This window comes from Rhodamnia argentea, chromosome 3 (genome assembly GCF_020921035.1).
Source record: "Rhodamnia argentea isolate NSW1041297 chromosome 3, ASM2092103v1, whole genome shotgun sequence".
Taxonomy (NCBI): domain Eukaryota; kingdom Viridiplantae; phylum Streptophyta; class Magnoliopsida; order Myrtales; family Myrtaceae; genus Rhodamnia; species Rhodamnia argentea.
In genome coordinates, this window is record NC_063152.1 from 23,563,440 (window position 1) to 23,585,404 (window position 21,965).

Sequence of the window (21,965 nt, forward strand, 5' to 3'; positions counted from 1 at the left end):
TCTAGACTCGATGTAGATGGCGACTCTACTATAAACAAAGGCAAGTAATAGATCGAGCAATTCAACCTCTTGATATTATCCGGATATAAAATCTATTAGAAAATCTGATTACATCCCTTTCCATTCCATTTTCAGTCCAAAGGAAGATCCCTCTTTCTTAGGTTAGGAGAGTCGTCATGCAAGGACACACATAACATTGAAAAACATCGGCATATTCTAATGATAACATAAATTCAAGATTTTGGATCTTATGTTATAATTTAAGGTTACACGTTTGGATCTTATGGTGCACCGAGATTGAAAGTAGAAATTAAACCCTTTACTTCTGGCCACTTTATATTTTCATGGCTTTTCTTCAAGGGGACAATGATGTTAGGCGAGAATTCATCCGTTGATTTGAGTTCATGCATCAATTCGCCACAATCTATTACTGACTAGATTTCTTTTTGTGGTCAGAGAGTTACTGAAGACTTTGATTTGAACTGTCGCAACCCACGAGAGGTCCGCTTGAACTCTCTTCGTTCAAGTTTCCGCTTGGAGTTGTAAGTTCTGAGACAACAAAGAAGAGCTTGGTATTCATGAACTTGGATAATCTACTCGCTCAATTCACGGATTTACATGGTGAATTCAAGCCCTAGAGTCAGGTACAAGATGAAACGAAGACGGCAAAAACAATGGAACCTTACCATACTACTGCTGAAACGGTAAAGGAAAGAGTATCCTCTTACAGCATTTGAGCGTCTGTCTTTATATTCACCATTTCCTAGTTGACATGCTTCAACCATGAGCAACCCATAATAGCTTCACCTCTCATTTATAATGGCGACAGTTCAATCAATAGTCTACACCATATCTGGGAAACATCCGTGGCGATGTGCGCATGCACACATCCATAAGTGTGAGAGCCTCAGAAATGCCCTTTTTAAATTGTGAAAGCTAAAAAAACAATATACTTCAGGATTATTTCATCAAGGAAATTTTCATGCAGGATTAAACAGTCCAAAATGTCAGAAACATCTCTCCTCAAGCCAGATCTAGATGTCAATCAAGCACATAAAACAAAAGGATAAATGCTGAAAATGACCAACCAAGAACGGCCCTAAGGTTTTGAAGCCTTAACCGGTTAGAGCAAAGTTGAGAGCACTATGCACATCCACTCCAATTTGTGCTTCAGCCTTTTCCAAGTCGGTGGAGGCTGAGTTCAACTTCTGGGTGAACTCAGCAAGCCCCTTCTGGACCAGGCTCGCATCAATTCGATCAATCGGCACAGCCTCAACAGCGATAATATCTGCATACGAGTTAGCATGGATGAAAGCAAAGCCACTGCTGACAAAGTACTTTGTCACATCATTTCCATCATGAACCAACATTAGTCCAGGTTTCAGTTCTGCAATAGTTGGCACATGTCCAGGAAGAACACCAAGTTGTCCTGTTGTTGCTGGTACTATGACCATGTCCACCTGAAACAAACAGGCAAGGAAGCTTATTCACAACCACATCCCTGTTAGGAGCGTTTATGCACGTGGAAGTAACAGAAGCTTTGTTGAGTCAACTATTGCTTTGATTTGGCACTTCAAAAATGTATCAACAGCTTGCAGCAGTGCAATATGATGTATACAACATTCAAAATTAGTTAAATTTGTCATCCTAGAACCTCACAATAGGAGCTATCCCTCCCCTTTGATACTCCCTACTTGGATTGCCACTCCAAGCTTCACATCTTTATTTTCCTCGGTAAGGTGTCATGGGATTGAACAGGTTAAATGACTGTGACCATGACCTCTCAAAGAATGGGCAACAGAGAAGATGGTCCATCTTTGCAGATCATGTTTAGTAGCAGGTGTCATGTTGTCAGTACAAGACAAACAATGGGAAAAAGAATATCAATATCACAGAAAATAAGTTGTTCAAAGGATCCAGACTGACCAAAATAAAAACGGAATCAACTAATGACAGAAACCCATGGAGTCCCTATAACTTTGAAAAATAAGTGCCAATGGCTTGTCCTCAGCCTATAAGTTCGGGCATTATTCAACTTAAGATGAGCAAATAGAATCCAGAGAAGATATATACATAACAGTGCATATGGTGGATTTAATTAGGCAGGAAGAGAGGATATTAAAAGTGATTGGGATTTGATGCAGTGAGCAACATATTCTCATGTAGTTTCTTAAATCCCTCCAACTCCATCCATAAATGGAGGGATTGGGATGGATATAGTGGATAAACAAAATTTTTCTTCTTCTCGCTTATACCCTCATATAATCTCTATTCCTAAATACATACAAGGACATTTAGGTCACGACGAATTTGTTTCTATTCTTTTCCCTTACTAGCCTCCAAACAAATTAATACTTAAATCCATCCATCTCCCTGCTGTACTTTTCTCTAGTAATTATTTCTAATCATCTCTACCAAATACAAGAAAATAAAGAAATAATTCATTGATTGTTCAGGGATAAGTGATAAAGTAAGGGTGAAAATACAGTAGAAGCAGTTTCTAAGCTTCTAGGCAAGGAAGCAGCGCATCTATAAACTGACCTACCACAATGTACCCGCTGAGAAACAATGGAAAGAGTGACATGCAAACAACTCCTGAATTATAAGGCTGAGTTAGAAACCACCAAAGAAGCAACGGCAGATGAATGCTTTTAGAAAAAGACGGGGGGCAAAAAAGCTATTTCCTCACCACCACCACTAGTTGTGTTGTTTGTGTATTAATATTTATGTTCACAACCTTGTCTCTCACTCACTGGTTTCATTACTTATTTTCATTGGATCATTATAAGCTATATGAGAATCAATTGATTGGAAAAGGAGATGACATACTTCTACGGAAATGGAGTAAATTAAGGGTTTGTTTTCACAGTGAAATACTTCTGCATAGCTCGATGTTTATTGTCTAATCATGACGCTCACTCACTTCACCCGTGAACTACTTATATTACAAAATTGAAAAACAAAATGCAGCTTACCAGTTACAAAAGCCAAAACTTAGGACAAATTGGACCATAACTATTAAATGTGACATCTAGCTGAATCCTTGGTTTGGGCTAGAGAAACAATTTCACTCTTATTTTCCCTAGAAGGCAACTCAGGAAAAGAAATTTTCCAGCATAAGTTACTTTCATTGTTTCAAACTGTGTGGGACACATTCTCACTCTGAGCTCCTCCAAGGAAGGGGTAGATTTTTTGGGAAGTGGAGTTCATCGTAGATGAAGAGGAAACTGCTACTCATCTCCTTCAACGTTGCCCTTGGATGTGCTGATTCTACAACAACACAAGATTCTGGAATTGATAGGGTCAGAGAAGGTTAGGCAAAGCAAGAGAGTGAAATCAGTGTCCCCTCCACCAAAGAGAAAGTCTGTCTTGCTGGACCTTCCAGTATTGTCACCATGTTCAGAAGAAATGAATACATGGGCTTTTGAATGGAAAAGTGCTTCTACTAACATTTTCCAGAGACTTATAGTTTAAAACTTCAACGCTTTTGGTATACTTCAAAAAATTTCCAGGGATGTCAATGCTTTGACCGACATAGGAGATTCTCTCTCTATTTGATGAGCTTGTTTTCTGGGCTTCATCTCTAGTTTTATATCGGTTACATTCCTTAGCACCTCCATAGTCAAGTTTCCTTTCACTTTGCTCTTAGTGAACAAGAAACAGAATGGAACAAGGATCAACATGGCGAACAGAGGCACAAAAAAACAACTATAGAAGAAGAAATCACAACTACAACAAGAGAAGGCACCATTTATATTTATAGTCTTAAGCCAAACAATAGATATTCAATCTTGAAGTATAACTTCAATCTATGACCATATCTCGAGTATGTTTACCCTAGACCACAATGGGAAGTCCTTGAGCGGGGGGGGGAAAGATTTCAACTCGATTACTTACACTAAATCACTCTGTAATACAAGCTCTCGACATGTAACTCTATGCGTGCCGAATCATGCGCTTCTAATTCACAGACCATCCAATCCTATCGCACTGAAAGCAAAGTGAAAGATACAAAAACCTTCCAAAAGCACATGTAAATTGGGGCGGCAATTCAATTCGCCAAACACGAATGCAATAACCGTTAAATCACCTCAATATACTACAATCAACACAAAGAACGCACTGTAAAAGTATGACCATGGGCATCGTATTCCACTACATAACAAACACCGCCGTAGAACTAACACCAGAAACTCTACTCATCTAAAATCCCGCGATCATCCGCACACAACTAATCCACAATCAACCGAGAAAGAGAGCGCGACAAACAGAAATGACAACGGATTCAGCTAAAACGAGCTCCAGAATCGATCGGGAGACGGTACCTCCTTTTGGGACAACTCCGAGGCATATGGGAGGACGAAATTGACCGTGAGCTTGGACGGGATGGAAGACGGAGTGGCAGGCCTTGGTAGCATGAAGGAGAGGGGGGTTTTGGGCGGGTCGATGTTGGGAACCAGCTTCTTCCACGCCTCGACGAATGCAGCGTCCGCGGTCTGCTCCGCCGGGAGATCGGCAGAGAAAGGGCGGGAGGAGGCCCTCATCGCGGAAGGGGTCAGGATGGGCCGGTGGAGGAGCTTCGCGGCCTGCCGGAACATGGCGGAGGAAGGTCGGAGTTCGCTCGGCTCTCGCAAGGTCGGAGAAGCTGAAGCGGAAGCAGCAGAAGACGACGAAGGAGGTGCGATTTGCTTGGGGTAGAGAGACAGGGAGAGCGTGAAAGGTCACAGTGATTTTCTTTTGGGTACAAACATGGATAAATAGTCCTCGTACTCTTGTCAATATTCAATTATGCCCTTAATCTTTTCATTTTGTTCAATTTCATCCTTGTACTCTACTCAGTGGACACGATTTGGTCCTTCCACTAATCTGATCGATTGGGTTTATGCCGCCACGTCAGCAATTACCCGCGAAGAAGTACGACAGAAAGGTCAGATCGCGCTTGCTTATATGTGCATAATGACGAAATTAATAAAAGTTTAAGGACGAAATTGATTACCAGCAAAAACTTATCTCCTTTGTTTTCCCTATTTCGTCCTGTTTGGGTCATTTTAGTGGTCTCATTTCTGTGCTTTGAATTATCGTAGACACGTTACTAATTAAGTGGCTATTAATCGAGAAACTTGAGGTAATTACACTAACGCAATGGTAGGAAATTAGGAAATGCAAAGATCTCTCCCCAAAGATTAGTGCGAGGAGCAAATGGAGTCAGCTCGCATTAAACTAGTCTTGACGAAAGGCTAATAGGCAACAATGACAACGGTGCTTAGCTATCCCCATATTCTAAGTAGTGCCGATTGCATGCAGAAGACTTTCCTTTACCGCCGCGGTAGTTGGCGGTCGATCTGTAGCGAAATGGATGTGCCGATTACATTGCGCATTTGAGGTAGCATCGTGACGGCATCCTTTGGTCTGCCCGGGGCGGCAATTGCTGTCGGAGTACTTGAGGATTATTCTATCCAAGAAAATTCCATGCAACATCAACCGGTACGGAAATGTCACGGACATCTCACCTTAAGTTGGATCAAGATTCGAGCTAATATGTTAAGAACCTAGAACGGCTCTTGAGGACTGAAGCCTTAGCCGGTTCGAGCTGAATCGAGAGCACTATGCACATCCACTCCAATCTGTGCTTCAGCTTTTTCCAAGACAGTGGAGGCTGAGCTCGGCTTCTGGGTGAACTTGGCAAAGCCCCTTCGGGACCAGGCTTGAATCAATTCGATTGCGGTACAGCCTCAACAGCGACACCATCTGCTTATTGAGTTCGCATGAACGAATGCAAAGCCACTGCTAACGAATTACTTTGTCACGTCGTTTCCATCGTGAACCGACAGAACTCCAGGTTCTAGTTCTGCAATAGTCGCCACATGTCCGGGAAGAACACCAAGTTGTCCTGTTGTTGCCCGTACTATGACCAGGTCCACCTGAAAGAAAGGGGAATGGAGTATTATTATATTACAACAGCTAATGAGACATTAGAGCCTTCACGCGTGCAGCAGCAACAGAAGCTTTCAAAGCAGTGTTTCTGTGATATTGTGTTTCAAACATGCAGTAACAGCTTGCAGCGAGACATTATTAAGCGTGTAGCATTCAAGATCGGTCAAATTTTTCATCCTAGAACCTATCATACTCCTTCGACAAACCCCCTACTTGGATTGCCACTCCACGCTTCACATCTTTATTTTCCTCATTATGATGTCATGGGATCCAAAGCAGATTAGGTGACCTTGACCTCTCAAAGAACCGGACAGCAGAGAATATAAGCTGGTTTAAAGGAGTCACGACAATACAAACAATGGGCAAAAGCATATTGATATTCACCAGAAAACACATTCTTCTAAAGGACCACTGCTGACCAAAGTAAATATGGAACCAACTATCAAGTTTGTCACAACCATGAGAGAAACCCACGAAGTAGCAGGAAATCAAATATAAAACTGCCAATGGCTTGTCCTAGGACTATAAGTTTGGGCATAATTCCACGTAAGATGAACAAACAGTATGCAGAGGAGATAGAATCACATTTCTTTCATAGCTCTCTGTGGATCAAGTTGCACGGAGTTCCAGCTAGTAAGTGAAGAAAGAGTCACTGATTTTTAAAAGTGATGCAGTAAACTGTTAAGGTGAAAATACAGTGGAAGCAGGTATCAGCTTCTAGACAAGGCAGCATCCATCCATAAACTGACCTGCAGCAATATACCCTGTTACAAACATTTGAATGTGTGACTTGCAAACGAGTGTGGAATTGCAAGTCCAAGTTCAAAACCAACAAAGATCATAAATATGCAACAAATATATACATCCCTTTAGAAAAAAGAAAAACTAAATTGGAGATATTTTCTTCACTCCACAACTAGCTGACTCTCTAGTGAACTCTTAACTTCTGTTCAAAAACTAATCTCTCACTCGCCTTTTCGATCACTTACATAACCACCTTCCAAGTTGCAGCTTTCTGAACTTGCATCTCTTACACAAGCATGCTCGTATCAGCAACACCGGCAGTTAACGGAATCCAAATGAAAATTCTGATAAGAGTTGCTTTCGTTTCTCATTTCAAGAAGGGTGAGTAAAACGGGGAAGGTAAAGTTGCGGGGACCCAACTTAACAATATCTCGTGATCCACTTTGAAAGCAATAGGTATTTACGCTACAATTCTGAGAAATCCGACCTTTTAAATTACTTGCTAAGCATTTTACTTGGATTTTTCTTTGGCAATAAAAAAGTAAGTGCCTTCAATGAATTTCAGACAAATCACATAGGAGAAAGATGGTGGCAGCTAAATTTGACTCAGGAGTTGGATGTATCTCAAAAAAAAAAAGAAGATGCCTCATGACCAGGGGGCTTGGAGATGGATTAGAGAAGGCCGAAATGACTTCCCCAATTAAAAATGACACTTAAGTTGTGGGAACGGTTTAAGAAATCAATTCCCTGATTTATTCTGTATAAAAATAAAAATAAAAAGAAGAAGCTTTTTTAGCCGTAATATAACAGCATGTGAGAGCAGGGTGGTTTGCTCCATTTATTTTTCCAGACAAGCCATGATCAGGAATTAGAACCACTGACCTATCACTAGACCTTCTCTAAGCTATATGAGAATCAATTAATTGGAAAAGGATGCAACGAACTCCTATCAAAATGGAGTAAATCAAGGTGCTTTCACAGTGAATTACTTTTGTGGAACCTTGATATTCAATGTTGAATCATATGATCCTCACTCACTTCATGCGTGAACTACTTATATTCAAAAAGACAGAACTTAAGGACAATAATATCTAAGTGGATCATCTGTCTGGCCAAAGAAGGAATGTCACTCGCATTTTCCCTAGAAGCCAACTCGGGGTAGGATGTGCTAATTCTACAAAATTTTCAGATTCTATGCGGATCAGTTGGGTCATAAAAGTTTAGGTAGAGTAAGAGAATTGTAAGAGTGTCCTCTTCAGTTTAAAGGTCTGTAGTTGCTGGACCTCTCTCCATATTATTGCTAGTTTCAGAAGAAAAGAGTAACAGTCTTTCCACGGGAAAAAATGCTTCCATTAGTACCATTGTTTGAAACTTAAAAACTTTGGCATACCCGAAAATTTTTCTGCGTGAAAAGCACTTTTATTAATATATCTAGAAATGGGTTATCTCTGGGCTTGATTTCTACTTGTATATGTGTTTGCATTCCCTACCACTTTTGGAGAGAAGTTTCCTTTCTCTTTGCTCTTAGTGAACGACCGAGAGAACAAGGATCGGCATGCGGAGACGACACAAACTCAAACATGAAAGGGAAAACTAGAACTACGAAAAAGCATCACCTATAGCCAAGCTCATCCAGACAATAGATGTTCAATTTAGAAGTGGAACTCCAATAGTCGAGTCTTTAGCCGAATGATAGAAGTTCAATTCTGAAGTGAACCTTCAATGCAACACTATATATCCAATAAATCGCTTATCCTAGACCAGAACAGCAAGTACTTCAACAGGGAAAAACAATTTCGAGTTGATTACTTGCACAAAATGAGTCTGAAAAACTCTCAGATTTGTGCTACTTGTGCGGGCGAGCACGCATGTCATATCATTCTACACTAACAATGCATCGAAAAAGCATAACCACCGTAGAACTAACAGTGGAAACTCAACTCATCTACAACCCCACAATCATCCGCACACAACTAATCTACGATCAACAAGCAAGCAAAGTGCAGCAAACAGAAATGATCAAGAATTCAGCTGATCGAGCTCTTTAATCGATGGAGAGACAAACCTCCTTGTGGGACAACTCCGAGGCGCAAGGAAGGACGAAATTAACGGTGAGCTTGGATGGGATCGAGTACGGCGTGGGAGGATTTGTTTGCACGAACTGGGTTTTGGGAGGGTCGATGTTGGGGACCACCTTCTTCCATGCCTCCACGAACGCTGCTGTGCCCGCCGTCTGCGCCACCGGAGATCCGCAGAGAATCGCCGGAACGAGGCCCTGGCGGTGGCTGTGGCGGCGGCGGCGGCGGCGGCGGCGGCTGAGGAGGACGTCAGGATGGACCGGGAGCAGCTTCGTCGTTCGCCAGAGCATGGTGGAGCAAGATCGGAGTTCGCTCGGCTCTCGCTAGGATGGCGGATAAGAAATGGGAATTAGCGGAGGGAGAGAGAGCCAGAGCGAATCGAAGTTTTATCTTTGGCCGTCGATATGTTTGTACATTCAACTTTAGAAGATATCATTTATTTATTTATTCGCGAAAAATAAATAATTATTGAAAAACAATTACATTTTGAAAAATTTTAAAATAAAAATCTAAAATCAACCTTATTTCAAATAAAAACTTAAAATGCCTTATTCTTCTAAAAAAAGACCTGATCGATGGGTATTTTCGTCCTTTCCTTTTTTTTTTTTTTTCTTTATTTTTTTCTTTCTCTCCCCTCCTTTGGCCATCACTGACCTCGGGTGAGGGCTGCCCTCACCTGCGTTAAGTGACCCTTGCTAGCATCGGGCAAGGGTGGCCCCAGCATTACTTGGGCTAGGCAGATGAGAGGCGCCCTTGTCGGATCCGGTGAGGATAGCTCTTGCTTGAGTCCGACGACCTTCGCCGGTGGTCCGAGGAGGGAAGACGGAAAAAAAATCAAAAAAATCAAAAAAATCAAAAGAAATAAAAAAATCAAAAAAGTAAATGAGAAGAATGCCCCCGGTCGGGTCTTTCTTTGAAACAAGGGTTAATATCGCAAAAAGCTCCAAACTATTACACATGTGATAAATTTATCCTAAATTATTTTTTTTATCTCAAAAAATCTCAAACTAGTACACTTGTGACAATTTACCCCAAACTAATATACATACGACGATTTTACCCTCAATTAGTTTTTATTAAATTTTATTGTCAAATTGATGAGTTTGATGACGTGTGACAATTAACGAGTGTACCAATTTGGGATTTTTACCATCTATTTGTCACATGTACATTAGTTTGAGATTTTTCACGGTGTTAACCCAATTTAACGGAAACTAACAGAGAATTAATTTGTCACAAGTGTACCGATTTGGGATAAATTTATCACATATATACAAGTTTGGATTTTTGATAGTAAAAAATGTTTTTGGTAAATTTATCACGGGTGTACCGATTTGAGATTTTTTGTGGTAAAAAAAAAATTCATGGTAAATTTGTCACAAATGTACCTGATTGGGATTTTCGTCGTATCATCCTTTGAAATAACGAGGACATTTCGAGCCATTATTTGAAATAAATTTCACTTTAAGCCTTTATTTGAGAAAATGATGGCACTTCAAGCCCTTATTTGAAATTTTCTCTTATATTTTTTAAAAGAAGGTCGTTGTATTGTTTAAAATAATAAATCAACAAAAAATATTATTTCATCTAACATAAAATTATTATTAATAAAAATAATTTATACTAACTAATTATTTCAAGCGATATAAACGATTATTTTTAAAAATATATATTATTTAAATAATTTTTTTTTTACGAAATAAATAGAGATTTATTTGGTTAGACATGAATGTCTACGTGGTTAGATCATATAATATTAAGAAAAGCTGAAGGGAGCTTGAAAGAGACGAAAAGACCATAAAGAACGACACGAGGAAGGGGAGAGATGTAAGCACGGTGGATCTTTAACGGCATCATGATACAAAAATTTGACAAGGTCACATTTGATTGCCGACTGAAAATTGATGCTTTCTTTAGGAGACAAAACGAAATTCGGGCCATAATTTGGACCCAGCCTAAAATTAGTGCCTTTTAAGGAAATTGGACCCATAAAAATAGAAAGCTCTCTTCCATTTTATATAAGTGAATCCTTGTTTAGAACTAGATGGAACTTATATTTGCAAGATAGCAAAAAAAAATTGTTGCATCCGAATTCTTTAATTTCCGTCGGTCGATTAGTTCCAAACCATTGTTAATTATAACTGACATGATAAAAAAAATTAAATAATGTCACATGGTGACTCCAATGACTAATGAGCAACATGTTGCGGGCAACAAAGTACAACTCATTGATTCTATTTATTACTCTAACATAAAACTGAAATTTGAAATTTAAATTGCATGTAGAATATATTCTATGAAGCGAGCAAAGTAGAAGTATCTTTGCCAAGAAAGCACAATATACTCTACATACAATAATTTTCATGAAAAAATACTAGCATAGGTATATAACAAGAAATTTTTGAAAAAGGCATGCTTTGGAGAAATTCGAAATAGGCCATAAAGTGAACCTTGTTTCAAATAAGGGTCTGCAGGCTTCTCATTCTTTCAAAGAAGAGCCTAGCTAAGAGCATTTTCTCCATTTGCTTTTTATTTTTATTTTTTTCCTTTTTTACCAAGGGCATATCAAATATTAGGAGAAATTTCCAAAAAAGTGCCCCGAAATCCTTTCATTTTTTCAAATAAGGGTCTCAAATGAACATTGTTTCAAATAAGAGCTTGAAATGGCATAATATATTTCAAATAAGGGCTTGAAATGGCCATAAAGCTTCAAAAAAGGGGCCTAACCTAAATGGCATTTTCGTCATTTCTTATTTTGATTATTTATTTATTTTTTCTCTATTTTTTCCTTTTTTCTAGTTTTTAAAAATGAAAAAAAAAAAAAAATAGCCACTTTGGCGGGAGGGGTGCCCTCCTTTCTGTGGCGGTCGGCCCACCTCTAGTGGTGGGTCGACGGCAACGACGAAGGCCGACGGGGTCGCCGACTCCTGCTCGGGGAGCGACGACCCCGCCAACCAGAGGCGATGGCCGGTCTAACCCTCTCCGGATCCGGGCAAGGGCCGGCAACCCCCACCCAAGTGCGGGTGGGGATCAATAGCCACCGCCCGGGATGGGGCAGAGGTCGATCGCCCTAGCCTTGACCGGGGCGGGCTCTCCTCCCCTTTTCGGACGGCGGCGGGTGACCCCGGTGGCGTTCGCCCTCCCCCCCGAGCGGTGGGGCCACGACCGGAGGCTCTACACGTTTTTTTTTAAATTTTTTGTTAAATTTTAAAGAAACAAAAAAAGAAAAATTTAATAAAAAAGAAAAAAAAATCAAATAGAAAAAAAAAGACCGAAATGCCCTTGAAATCAAGCCCTTTTTTGAAATTTCATGGCCGCTTCAGGCTTTTATTTGAAATAACGTTCAATTCGGATCATTGTTTGAAAAAATAAGGACACTTCGGACTCTTATTTAAAACAAAGTTTATTTAGAGTCATTATTTGAGAAAATAAGAGAACTTCATGCCATTTTTTGGAATTTTCCCCAAATATTAGCCATGATTTTTATTAAGGTAATATCAATGTAGTTGGATTTCAAATTAAAACATTAATTTCTAAGATTAATATATTGGTAGGAAACTGTGCACATTTCTACAAAGAAAACAAGAGAGTGTAGTATTAAAAAGTCTTGTCTTGTCTAATTTTAATTGAAAAAGAAGTTTAAATGTATTGAAAAATCTGAAATTAACATCTTAGCGGGGAGCTCTCTTCATATTGTCCAAAAGATTAGTTTGTTTCTCACAATTAGATTGAAGTTAGGTGAGCAAAATAGAGAAAAAAGCGTTGCAGCACAACAAATCAAATTTGAGTAATAATATTATGGCATCATGTGATTAAATAATAAAAATATTTTGCGTTACAAATATAAACAACTCATAAATATTTCATTGCTCTTTAATATAAATAGAATGATTTTGTATCGATCATTTTAAAACTAATGCATTTCAAAGTAAATTAAAATTACTGGATCTTCTTGTTAGGGGTAATATTTAATAGTGAAAACAATATTTTCCATTCATATAGGAGCCACATATTTTCTTTGAAAGGTAGTCGTTTAATATGCAAAACGTAATTTGCACGTGCATAATGAGTTTAAACATTGTTGGACATCTTTTCGATCAATGGTAAATGAAAATCTTTCCAATCAATGGTAAATGCAACTACAATATTAACGTAGTATATAACTTGTAGCATTTGAATAGTGGATTATCTAATTACTTTAAGATTTGGGAAAACTATCAAAAAAGTCTTAAGGTTATTGTTATTATGTCAATTTAGTCCTAAAACTTTTTTTTTTGCCAATCAATCCTAAACTATTTCTTTTGTGCCAATTGAGCCCATTTGTCTTGCCAGTCTTGACGTAGCGCTGCCGACGTTGACATAACCAATTTTTAAAAAGATTTTAATATTTTTTTTACTCTGTTTCTTTTTCTTTTTCTTTTACCTTTTTTTGTTTATTTTTTTTTTTTCTTTCTTTCTCTTCCTCCTTCCTCCAACCGGCCAACAAGCCCGACGAGGGTGAGATGCGACCTTGTGAAATTGCCACTGATGTTTCCATCCATCACAACGAGGTCTAGATTTGAGTTTTCTCAAATAGTTAAGTAGATCATGAGGGGGTGTACATGGTCGCACTTCTAGAGAAACCCAATTTTAACAAAACTTGCCATGGATGATATTCTCTTTGTATCTGAATGTATTAAATGCAAATTATGCGAGTCTATCCACAACAATAATGAGCATGCCTAAGTATTTACCTATTTATAGAGCCTTTCATCTTTGCTGTTCCTCGCCTTAGCCGACGGGATTTCTTCTTTCTTGCTAGTCCTTGTGCTTCAAAGCAAGGCCCTAGTGATGCCTACGAAACACAGCATCAAGCATCATATCTCACTCACGTCTTGGAAAAACTCTTTTGACGTGCATCCAATGATCATGTCTTGCTTATTCGAATCTCGCATGTAAATAAGTGTCGGATCAATGACTTACCAGAAAGAATGCTTCATCCTTGGTAAGATCTCTCTCTCTCTCTCTCTCTCTCTCTCTCTCTCTCTCTCTCTCTCTCCCTCAAATGATGATTCTGACATTAGGGATTTCTCTTTATTAAATGACAGCGTGAGGCATTGAGATGGCGGGGGATTGGCAGAGAACTCTTGCAGAAGCTCAATCTGCAATTGCAATAAAAGAGAGTGTGGAAACAATCTAAATGGCTGATAGGTTGAACGATTGATTATCCTATGTAAAATTGCATGAGAGCCGGGTATTTTGGATGTTGTGTGTCAGAGGGAGATGTCTCGAGCCGTATCTTAGGTTTCCAAGGAATACCTTGTCTCATGGTGGCAAGCTACCGTTCTCCCTCCGGAGACAATCACAAGGGAAGAGAATATGGGAACAAGTTAAATGGTCAATAGGTTCGACGATTCATGTATATTATGTAAAACTGTACGAGAGCAGCTCACTTTGAATAGTGTCTTGTGTGGAAGCTTTCCTCGATATTATGCAAAAAGTTAATCTTCAAAAAGACAAGCAATTGTAATTCCAATTAGAGTGACTTCAGTGATATGCAACTCTATCTTCAGCAACTCTAATGAAGTAATTCAAAAAAAAATTCTGACATGATGATGCCTTTACACAAGTTATTTCAACCAAAGAACACCCAAATTCAAATGATGGTAAACTTTCTCTTAGTTCGACAACTAATCATAGTTTTGCAATGATCGATGTGATTATATTCGTGTATGAATTCATTTTGATTTCAAACCTTTGGCTCTATAGTACTTAATTTCGTTCCTTCGAATGCAACCTCACGTAAGAAAATATAGGCAGATGCTTGCCATACTTGTAGTTCCTACAGCCACGGTTAGAGCCTCAGGTAGAAAATGCTCTCAATACTCATTATGAATAATGACAATATTCCATTTAAATTTTGAAGACAATGGTATTCTGTGGTTTCTTATTTTTTCTACTCTCAAAATTTGGGTGGATTAACATATCAAACACTCCGTTACAAAATAATGGAAAAGGGGTAAATACAATCTATGCACTGATATGGAGTTACTCTTAGTACATACATTTCTGGTGGAGGGAAGAAAATATTACAAGAAGTAGAACAGAGACGACATAATTAGTATAATTGAATTTTCTTGTTAAGGGAAATATTTAATTGCGAAACGGTATGTCCATTCATATAGGAGTCGCATATTTTCTTTAAAAGGCAGTCGTTACATATGCAAAACGTAATTTTCACATGCACAATGAGTTTAACCGTTGTTGGAGATCTTTCCGATTAATGGTAATTGCAACTAACGATATTAACGAACTATAACTTTTGGCAATATATAACGGATTGTCCATGTACTTTCAGATTTTATCACACACATCTCGATACTGTGAAATCGCCATTGATGTTCCCATCCATTTCAACGATCAACAATCTAATGATCTAGATTTGAGTTTTCTCAAAGAGATAAGTAATCACGAGGGGGTGTACATGGTTGCGCTACTCGAGTAAGTCAATTCTAACAAAACCTGAGGGATAATTGTCAAAAAAGTCTTAAATCTTTTGTACTTTTGTCGATTCAGTCCTAAGCCTTTTAAGTTTATCAATTCAGTCATAAACATTTTCATATTTTGCCAATTCAGTCCTATTGTCCGGAAATCGCAAGCGTCCTAACATGGACAGTTTATAATAATATTTTAGTGTTGTACTCTTTCTGAATATTTTTATCTTTTTTATTTTTTTTCCTTCTCTCTTTTTTCTATTTCCTTTTTCCTTTTCTTTCCTTTTTTCTTTTCTTTTTTTCCCTCCGGCCCGACCTCCGTCTATGTTAGGCGAGGATTGCCGTTGCCTTAGGCCGGTCACTGGACCTCGGCGATTGGCTAGAGGAAGAAAAAAAAGGTAAGAGAAAGACAAAAAGAAAGAGAAATAAAAATATAAAAATATATTATAAATATTACAAATATCATAAATATTATCTACGTTAGCACTGCTCGTGCCACGCCAGCAATTTCCGGCCGGTATTGATCGAATGGACTGAATTGATACAAATGCAAAAGGTTTTATACTGAATTGACAGAAATGCAAGTTTTAATACTAAATTGACATAATTATAATAGGTTTAAGACTTTTTCGGTAATTCTCCTTATGGGAACGTGTTAAATGCAAATTGTGCCCGTCTATCCGTGACAATAATGAGGATACCTAAGTATTTACCTATTTATAGAGCCCTTCATCTTTGGTGCTCCTCGCCTTAGCCACATAAATTTCTTCTTCTTTCTTACTAGCCCTTCTTCTTGTGCTTCAAAGCAATACCTCGTGATGCTTACGAAACACAACATCAAGCATCAAAGCTCACTCGCGTCTTCGAAAAACTCTTTTGACATGCATCCAATGATCATGTCTTACATACTCCGATCTTGCATGTAAATAAGTGTCGGATCAATGATTTACCAAAAAGAATGCTTCATCCTTGGTAAGATCTCTCTCTCTCTCTCTCTCTCTCTCTCTCTCTCTCTCTCTCTCTCTCTCTCTCATGATGATTCTAACATCCTAAAATGCTTTTTTAAAATTACAGCGTGAGGCACTAAGATGGCGAGGCGATGGCAGAGAACTCTTGCAGAAGCAAAGTCTCCATCGATAAGAAGCCCTGCTTTGTTGCTGGACGATGCAGTAGAGTCTCATCCAGACCCATGTAGTCGCTATACCCACCATCCTCTGCAACCAACCGCATATGAAGTCGAGGGAGATGTCCTGAGCCCTATCCTAAGTTTCCGTGCTATCGTTTGCACGGAATACCTTGTCTCATGTTTGCAAGCTGTTGATCTCCCTCCTCAGAAAATCACAAAGTAAGAGAACATAGCAACAATTAAAATGGTCGATAGGTTGAACGTTTTATGTATCTTATGTGAATTGTACGAGAGTCGGTTATTTTGAATATTGTGTCTGAGGGAGATGTCTCGAGCTCTGTCCTACGTTTCCATGCTATTGTCTACTTGGAATACCTTGTCTCACGGTGGCAAGCTACCATTCTCCCTCCCGTGACAATCACAAGGGAAGAGGACATGGGAACAAGTTAAATGATCGATAGGTTCGACATTTGATGTATCTTTTGTAAAATTGTACAAGAGCGGCTCACTTTGAATAGTGAGTCACTCTTATTGGAATTACAATTGCTTGTCCTTTTGAAGATTAACTTGTTGCATATTGTCAAGGAAAGCTTTCACACGACACACTATTCAAAGTGAGCGGCTATCGCACAATTTTACAAACGATACGCAATGAAGTAATTCAAAAAAATTCTAACATGATGATACTTTTACATAAGTTATTTCGACCAAGAACTCCCAAATTCAAATGACGGTAAATTTTCTCTTAGTTCGACAAGGAAACAAAGTTTTGCAATGATCGATGTGATCTCATATTCATGTATGTTTTCATTTGGATTTTAACCCAATGGCTCTACAGTAGTTATTTCGTTCCTTCAAGTTCAACCTCATATAGAAAAATATAAGCAGATGCTTGCCATCCGCGTAGTTCCTACAGCCACGGTTAGAGCCTCAGGTAGAAAATGCTCTCAGTATTCCTTGTGAATAGTGTTTATATTCCATTTAATTTTGAAGACAATAACCTTCTGTGGATTCTTACTTATTCATACTCCTAATATTTTGGGGGATTAACATGTCAGAAACTCAGTTACAAAATCATGGAAAAGGAGAAAGTACAATCCATGCACAGATGTGGAGTTACTCTCAGTACATATAATTCTTGGTAGATGGAAGAAAATATATAAGAAGTAGAACAGAGATGACATAATTAATCTAATTGTATTATCATGTTAAGGAAATTATTTAATAGCGAAACGGTATATCCATTCATATAAGAATCGCATATTTTCTTGAAAAGGCATTCATTACGTTTGCAAAACGTAATTTTCACGTGCATAATGAGTTTAACCGTTGTTGGAGATCTTTTCGATTAATGATAAATGCAACTAACGATATCAATGAACTATAACTTTTGGCGATAATATAATGAAAAGTCTACATACTTCAAGATTTTATCACACTCATGTCGTAAGTACTTTTGATACTGTGCAATTGCCATCACGAGGGGATGTACATGGTTGAGCTTCTAGAGGAAGTCAATTCTAACAAAACCTGCCACAGATGCTATTTCTTTTTGTGGGATGTGTTAAATGTAAATTGTGCGAGTCTATCCATAACAATAATGAGCATGCCTAAGTATTTACCTATATATCGAGCCCTTCATTTATGGTGTGCTCCAAGCCTTAGCCAACGGCAATTCTTCTTCTTTCTAATTAGTCCTTCTTGTGCTTCAAAGCAAGACCCTAATCCCTAGGAAACACAGCATCAAGCACCATATCTCACTCGCATCTTGAACTCTTTTGACATGCATCCATAATCAGGTCTCACATACTCCGACCTTGCATGTAAATAAATGTCGGATCAATGATTTACCAAAAAGAATGCTTCACCATTGGTAAGATCTCTCTCTCTCTCAAATGACGATTATGCCATCTCGGATTTCTTTGTTCTAAATGACAGCGTGAGGCACAGAGAGAGATTGGCAGGGGATTGGCAAAGAACTCTTGCTGAAGCGAAGTGTCCGTCAATAGGAAGCGCTGCTTCATTGCTAGATGATGCCGTGGTGTCCGATCGGTTCATATGCAGTCGCTATGCCCGCCATCCTGCGTGGCCGAACGCATGTGAAGCAGAATGAGGGAGATGTCCAGAGCACCATCCTAGGTTTCCATGCTATCGTCCGCATGGAGTACCTTGACTCATGGTAGCAAGCTACCTTTCTCCATTCTGAGAAAATCATAAAGGAAGAGAACATGAGAACAAGTTAAATGGTCGTTAGGTTCGACGTTTCATACATCTTATGTAAAATTATACGAGAGGTGTGAGTGTGAAAGCTTTCCTGGATATTATGCAAAAAGTTAATCTTCACAAAGATGAGCAATGGTAGTTCCACTTAGAGTGCCTTTAACGATATGCAACTCTGTTTTCAACTCTAATGAAGTAATTCACAAAACTTCGTGACATGATGATGCTTTTTGCATAAGTTATTTCAACCAAAGAACACCCAAATTCAAATGATGGTTGAAAATGGGATAAACATCCAGAAGAGACTATTCGTGCATGTTTTCATTTCGATTTCAAACCTTTGTTCCTTCAAATTCAACTTCATATGTGAAAATATAGGATGCAAAGTTCATGCGATTCGCCAATCATCTCTGAATTAGTTTATGATGATTTGGTTTAACATGACCCTCTACATGGTTAGACTCATAACACTAAATTAAAATATTGTTGCAAGATCAATGAGTTTGATGGGTGTTGCAAGTGCGTCTAATTCATTAAGTTGGTACTCATTTATATAATCGAAAAAGGGAATGCGAGTTTAGCGATAACTAAGCGTATATGACTTTGGCTGCATGTAGCAACCTTTAGGTGAAGCATGCGCTTTTAGGCGTGATTTCGGTACATCCAATAGATCATTTCGAATATCGTCGAATTCCCACATCCACAGTGATTCCTCGAAATCTTTAGGTTGGTAGTCAAATTTCCTTAAAACCTCAATAATTAATTAATGAATTAATGTGCAACCCTGTTTTTGGACTGAACAATTCTGACCAGACCTACCATTTGTGATATCTGCTAGTATGGTAATGTGTATTAAATGTAGATATGCAATTGTATCCACAGTAATAATGAGGGGGGCCAACACATTGCCTATTTATACAATCCTTCACCTTTTTTATGCACCATGCTTCTTCTTTTTTACTATTGTAATTTATTATATTTACAGTCTCATCAGCAAATTTGGAAAACCCAAAACAAGAACCAAAAAAAAAAAAAAAAGCTTATTATTTCTGCTGTAAAATTCAATCAACACAAAAGTATGTCAGCCACTCAGCATGAGATGAGAAATCCTTTCACAAACTTTGCCATTTTGAAGGAGTGATCCAATGTTTCATTCATCGTCTCTCCGTATTCGCATATTCTCTTATTCCTTACCCCATTCGATTGGTGGGAAAGGTCGATTTCATCTCCGTTGAAGCTGCGGACTCGGCCAACTAGAGAGTTCTGTAGGCCACTCTAGCGACTCACAATGCCGGGTCGGCGTCGCAATTTTGTTCAGCCCCGTCTCTCACCACCCGCTATCCTATCGAGCAAACGGTAAGAAAGTGCATCACGAGGGCTACCACACAAGAACATAACCAGAGCAACGACGATCAATCGAGAATGAAAGGTTGCAAAATAAGGAAGCAATGTTGCAGGTGACAGATACAACGTGTAAAGAAATGCTGGTCAATACACAGTGATGCATACGCATACGCTTCAAGACTTCAGAATTCTTCAACACATTGGCACTTGCGAACAACTCAAACTCCATTCGATCTCCCGGAATCAGATCAACAAGTCGAGACACTCGTGGGAAACTGATCTAGAAATATCAACATAAAAAGTTTCGCTGATTCCTGTCTCATCCTCGAACTATGCCAGATCAAATTTTCAAATCGGTTTTGTTTTTGAGTTGGCTGCCATCTTTATTGTTGTTTTCCTTCAAAAGCAAGGTTTGACCCTAATGCTTTTATCTATCTGCTGGGACTAGGACCACTTCACCAGCCTCGAGCGCAAAACTAAAATCCTGACCATATATAGAACAGGTGATATTTGCTTTTAGGTTAATTGCTTCTTTTGGTTTAAGATTTTTTTTTTTTTTTTTTTTGGTAAGGAATAAGAATTTGATCTTTCCTGATGCTGATTATACTGATTTTTCCCTTTATGCGTATCGAAATTAAATCAACAATAGAGCACGAGATCGTCGGACAAAGTCTAAGTCCATATAAGTAAATGAACTTGTCCTATGGCTCTACGCAACTTAATTTCCATAATTCGGATTAGACGTAAGATGCTGAATCAATTGATGGCGATGCAAATAAGGAAAACATCGGAAAAAAAGAAGAAGGAGAAACTTCATTGTAACCTTAAAACCAGTCTGAAAATATTTTGTAGCCCAGAATGGAAAGATTCTGGCTAGAGCTCGCTTTGATCATCTCTCCTCTGTTTCTGTGACTAACCAGTGCCTGTTCATCGCTGCACATTCTCCCTCTCATCTCTCTCAGCCGATTTTCTGTCGTTTTCTTCTCTCTCTCTTAAAGTCTCTGTCTTCTTCCCCCCCTTGCCTAAGGAACGTCCTCCATTCACAGGGATTAAAAAAGAAGTCTTTCTCTCTGTTTTTCACCCTCTTCAAGGTTCTTGCTGTTTGTCATGGCTCCTCAGTTTCCTGTAGCATCAAGAAGCAGAGCTCGAACGAAGAAAGGAGATCCCTACGCCAGATATTTCTCCAAGGCGGAACCTGGAAGAAGGAAAGGCGGTTCAGGAACGGATATCGGTGGCAGCAGAGCTCGGCCAAGAGCCTCCTCTGTTTCGGGTGGCTTGGGAGCCGGAGGCGTGGCTGGGGATGACGGTCATGAGGTCATCATCATTACCGACAATGAAGACGGAAGTGACGAAGCTATTTCGGTGAGTGGGAGTGTTGAGGAGGAAGAAGAGCCCTGCGATTACAGACTTCAGACAGTGCGCAGGTTCGAGCCTAACCAGATTTCACTAAAAGGTAAGGACATTGTTGTTGTTGATGACGTTGGTGGTGATTCTGATAAAGAGGAGAGCACAGACTTTCAGTCTGATGATGACTTGATATGCTGCGGTGAAGTGAGAAGTGTTGGCGAACAGGGTGAGGGAAATGGCAGAAGTTTCGGATCCGAGGGTGACCATTATGCGCAGAATCTGTCCCGGAAGAACACTCCATCAGTGACCAAAGATCCTGAGGCTGTTCTTAGCTCAGGTCATTTGACCTCTTCAACCGAGAGCTCAACTGCAGCTGATGATAGCAGTGATGAGGATTACGTTGCGTACATGTCAGAAAGATTGAGCACAGACGGAGAAACTTCCTTGAGCTCAGAAGAGTATAGCGAGCGTGAGGAAAATATGAAGAGAAGGAAAAAAAGAAAACGTAAGGACAAAGGCGAATCAAGCCGTTTATACAGTGCAAGGAAGAATAATAAGAAGGTTGCTATTGACTGCGTAGATGATCCAATAATTGACGATGTGGGAAGAAAAGAGAATGCGGAACATAGAGTTTCGTGGGTCAATGAATGGTTGCTGGATGATGAGGAGGAGAAAAAAAAGGAAGAAACGATTAATATC

General features: G+C 39.1%; 1 protein-coding gene and 1 pseudogene across 1 annotated transcript; both read right to left on the minus strand.

Moving 5' to 3' along the window:
- Positions 1-911: 911 nt before the first annotated feature.
- Positions 912-4,732, minus strand: LOC115729283 (ATP synthase subunit delta', mitochondrial-like). The gene is made up of 2 exons (XM_030659774.2): positions 4,326-4,732; positions 912-1,460 (listed from the first exon to the last, which is right to left on the minus strand). The coding sequence occupies exons 1-2, from the start codon at positions 4,596-4,598 to the stop codon at positions 1,116-1,118; spliced, it is 618 nt and encodes a 205-aa protein (XP_030515634.1). The 5' UTR covers positions 4,599-4,732; the 3' UTR covers positions 912-1,115.
- Positions 4,733-5,437: 705 nt separating this feature from the next.
- LOC115729281 lies at positions 5,438-9,480 on the minus strand (annotated as a pseudogene).
- Between the last annotated feature and the right edge of the window lie 12,485 nt (positions 9,481-21,965).

What these genes read in the sequence shown, in the direction of transcription:
- LOC115729283 (XM_030659774.2), bottom strand. Translation starts at nt 4,598, where the DNA reads ATGTTCCGGCAGGCCGCGAAGCTCCTCCACCGGCCCATCCTGACCCCT. An exon ending in CGGAGTTGTCCCAAAAGGAG is followed by an intron (nt 1,461 to 4,325) that starts GTACCGTCTCCC and finishes TGTTTGTTTCAG; the next exon opens with GTGGACATGGTCATAGTACC.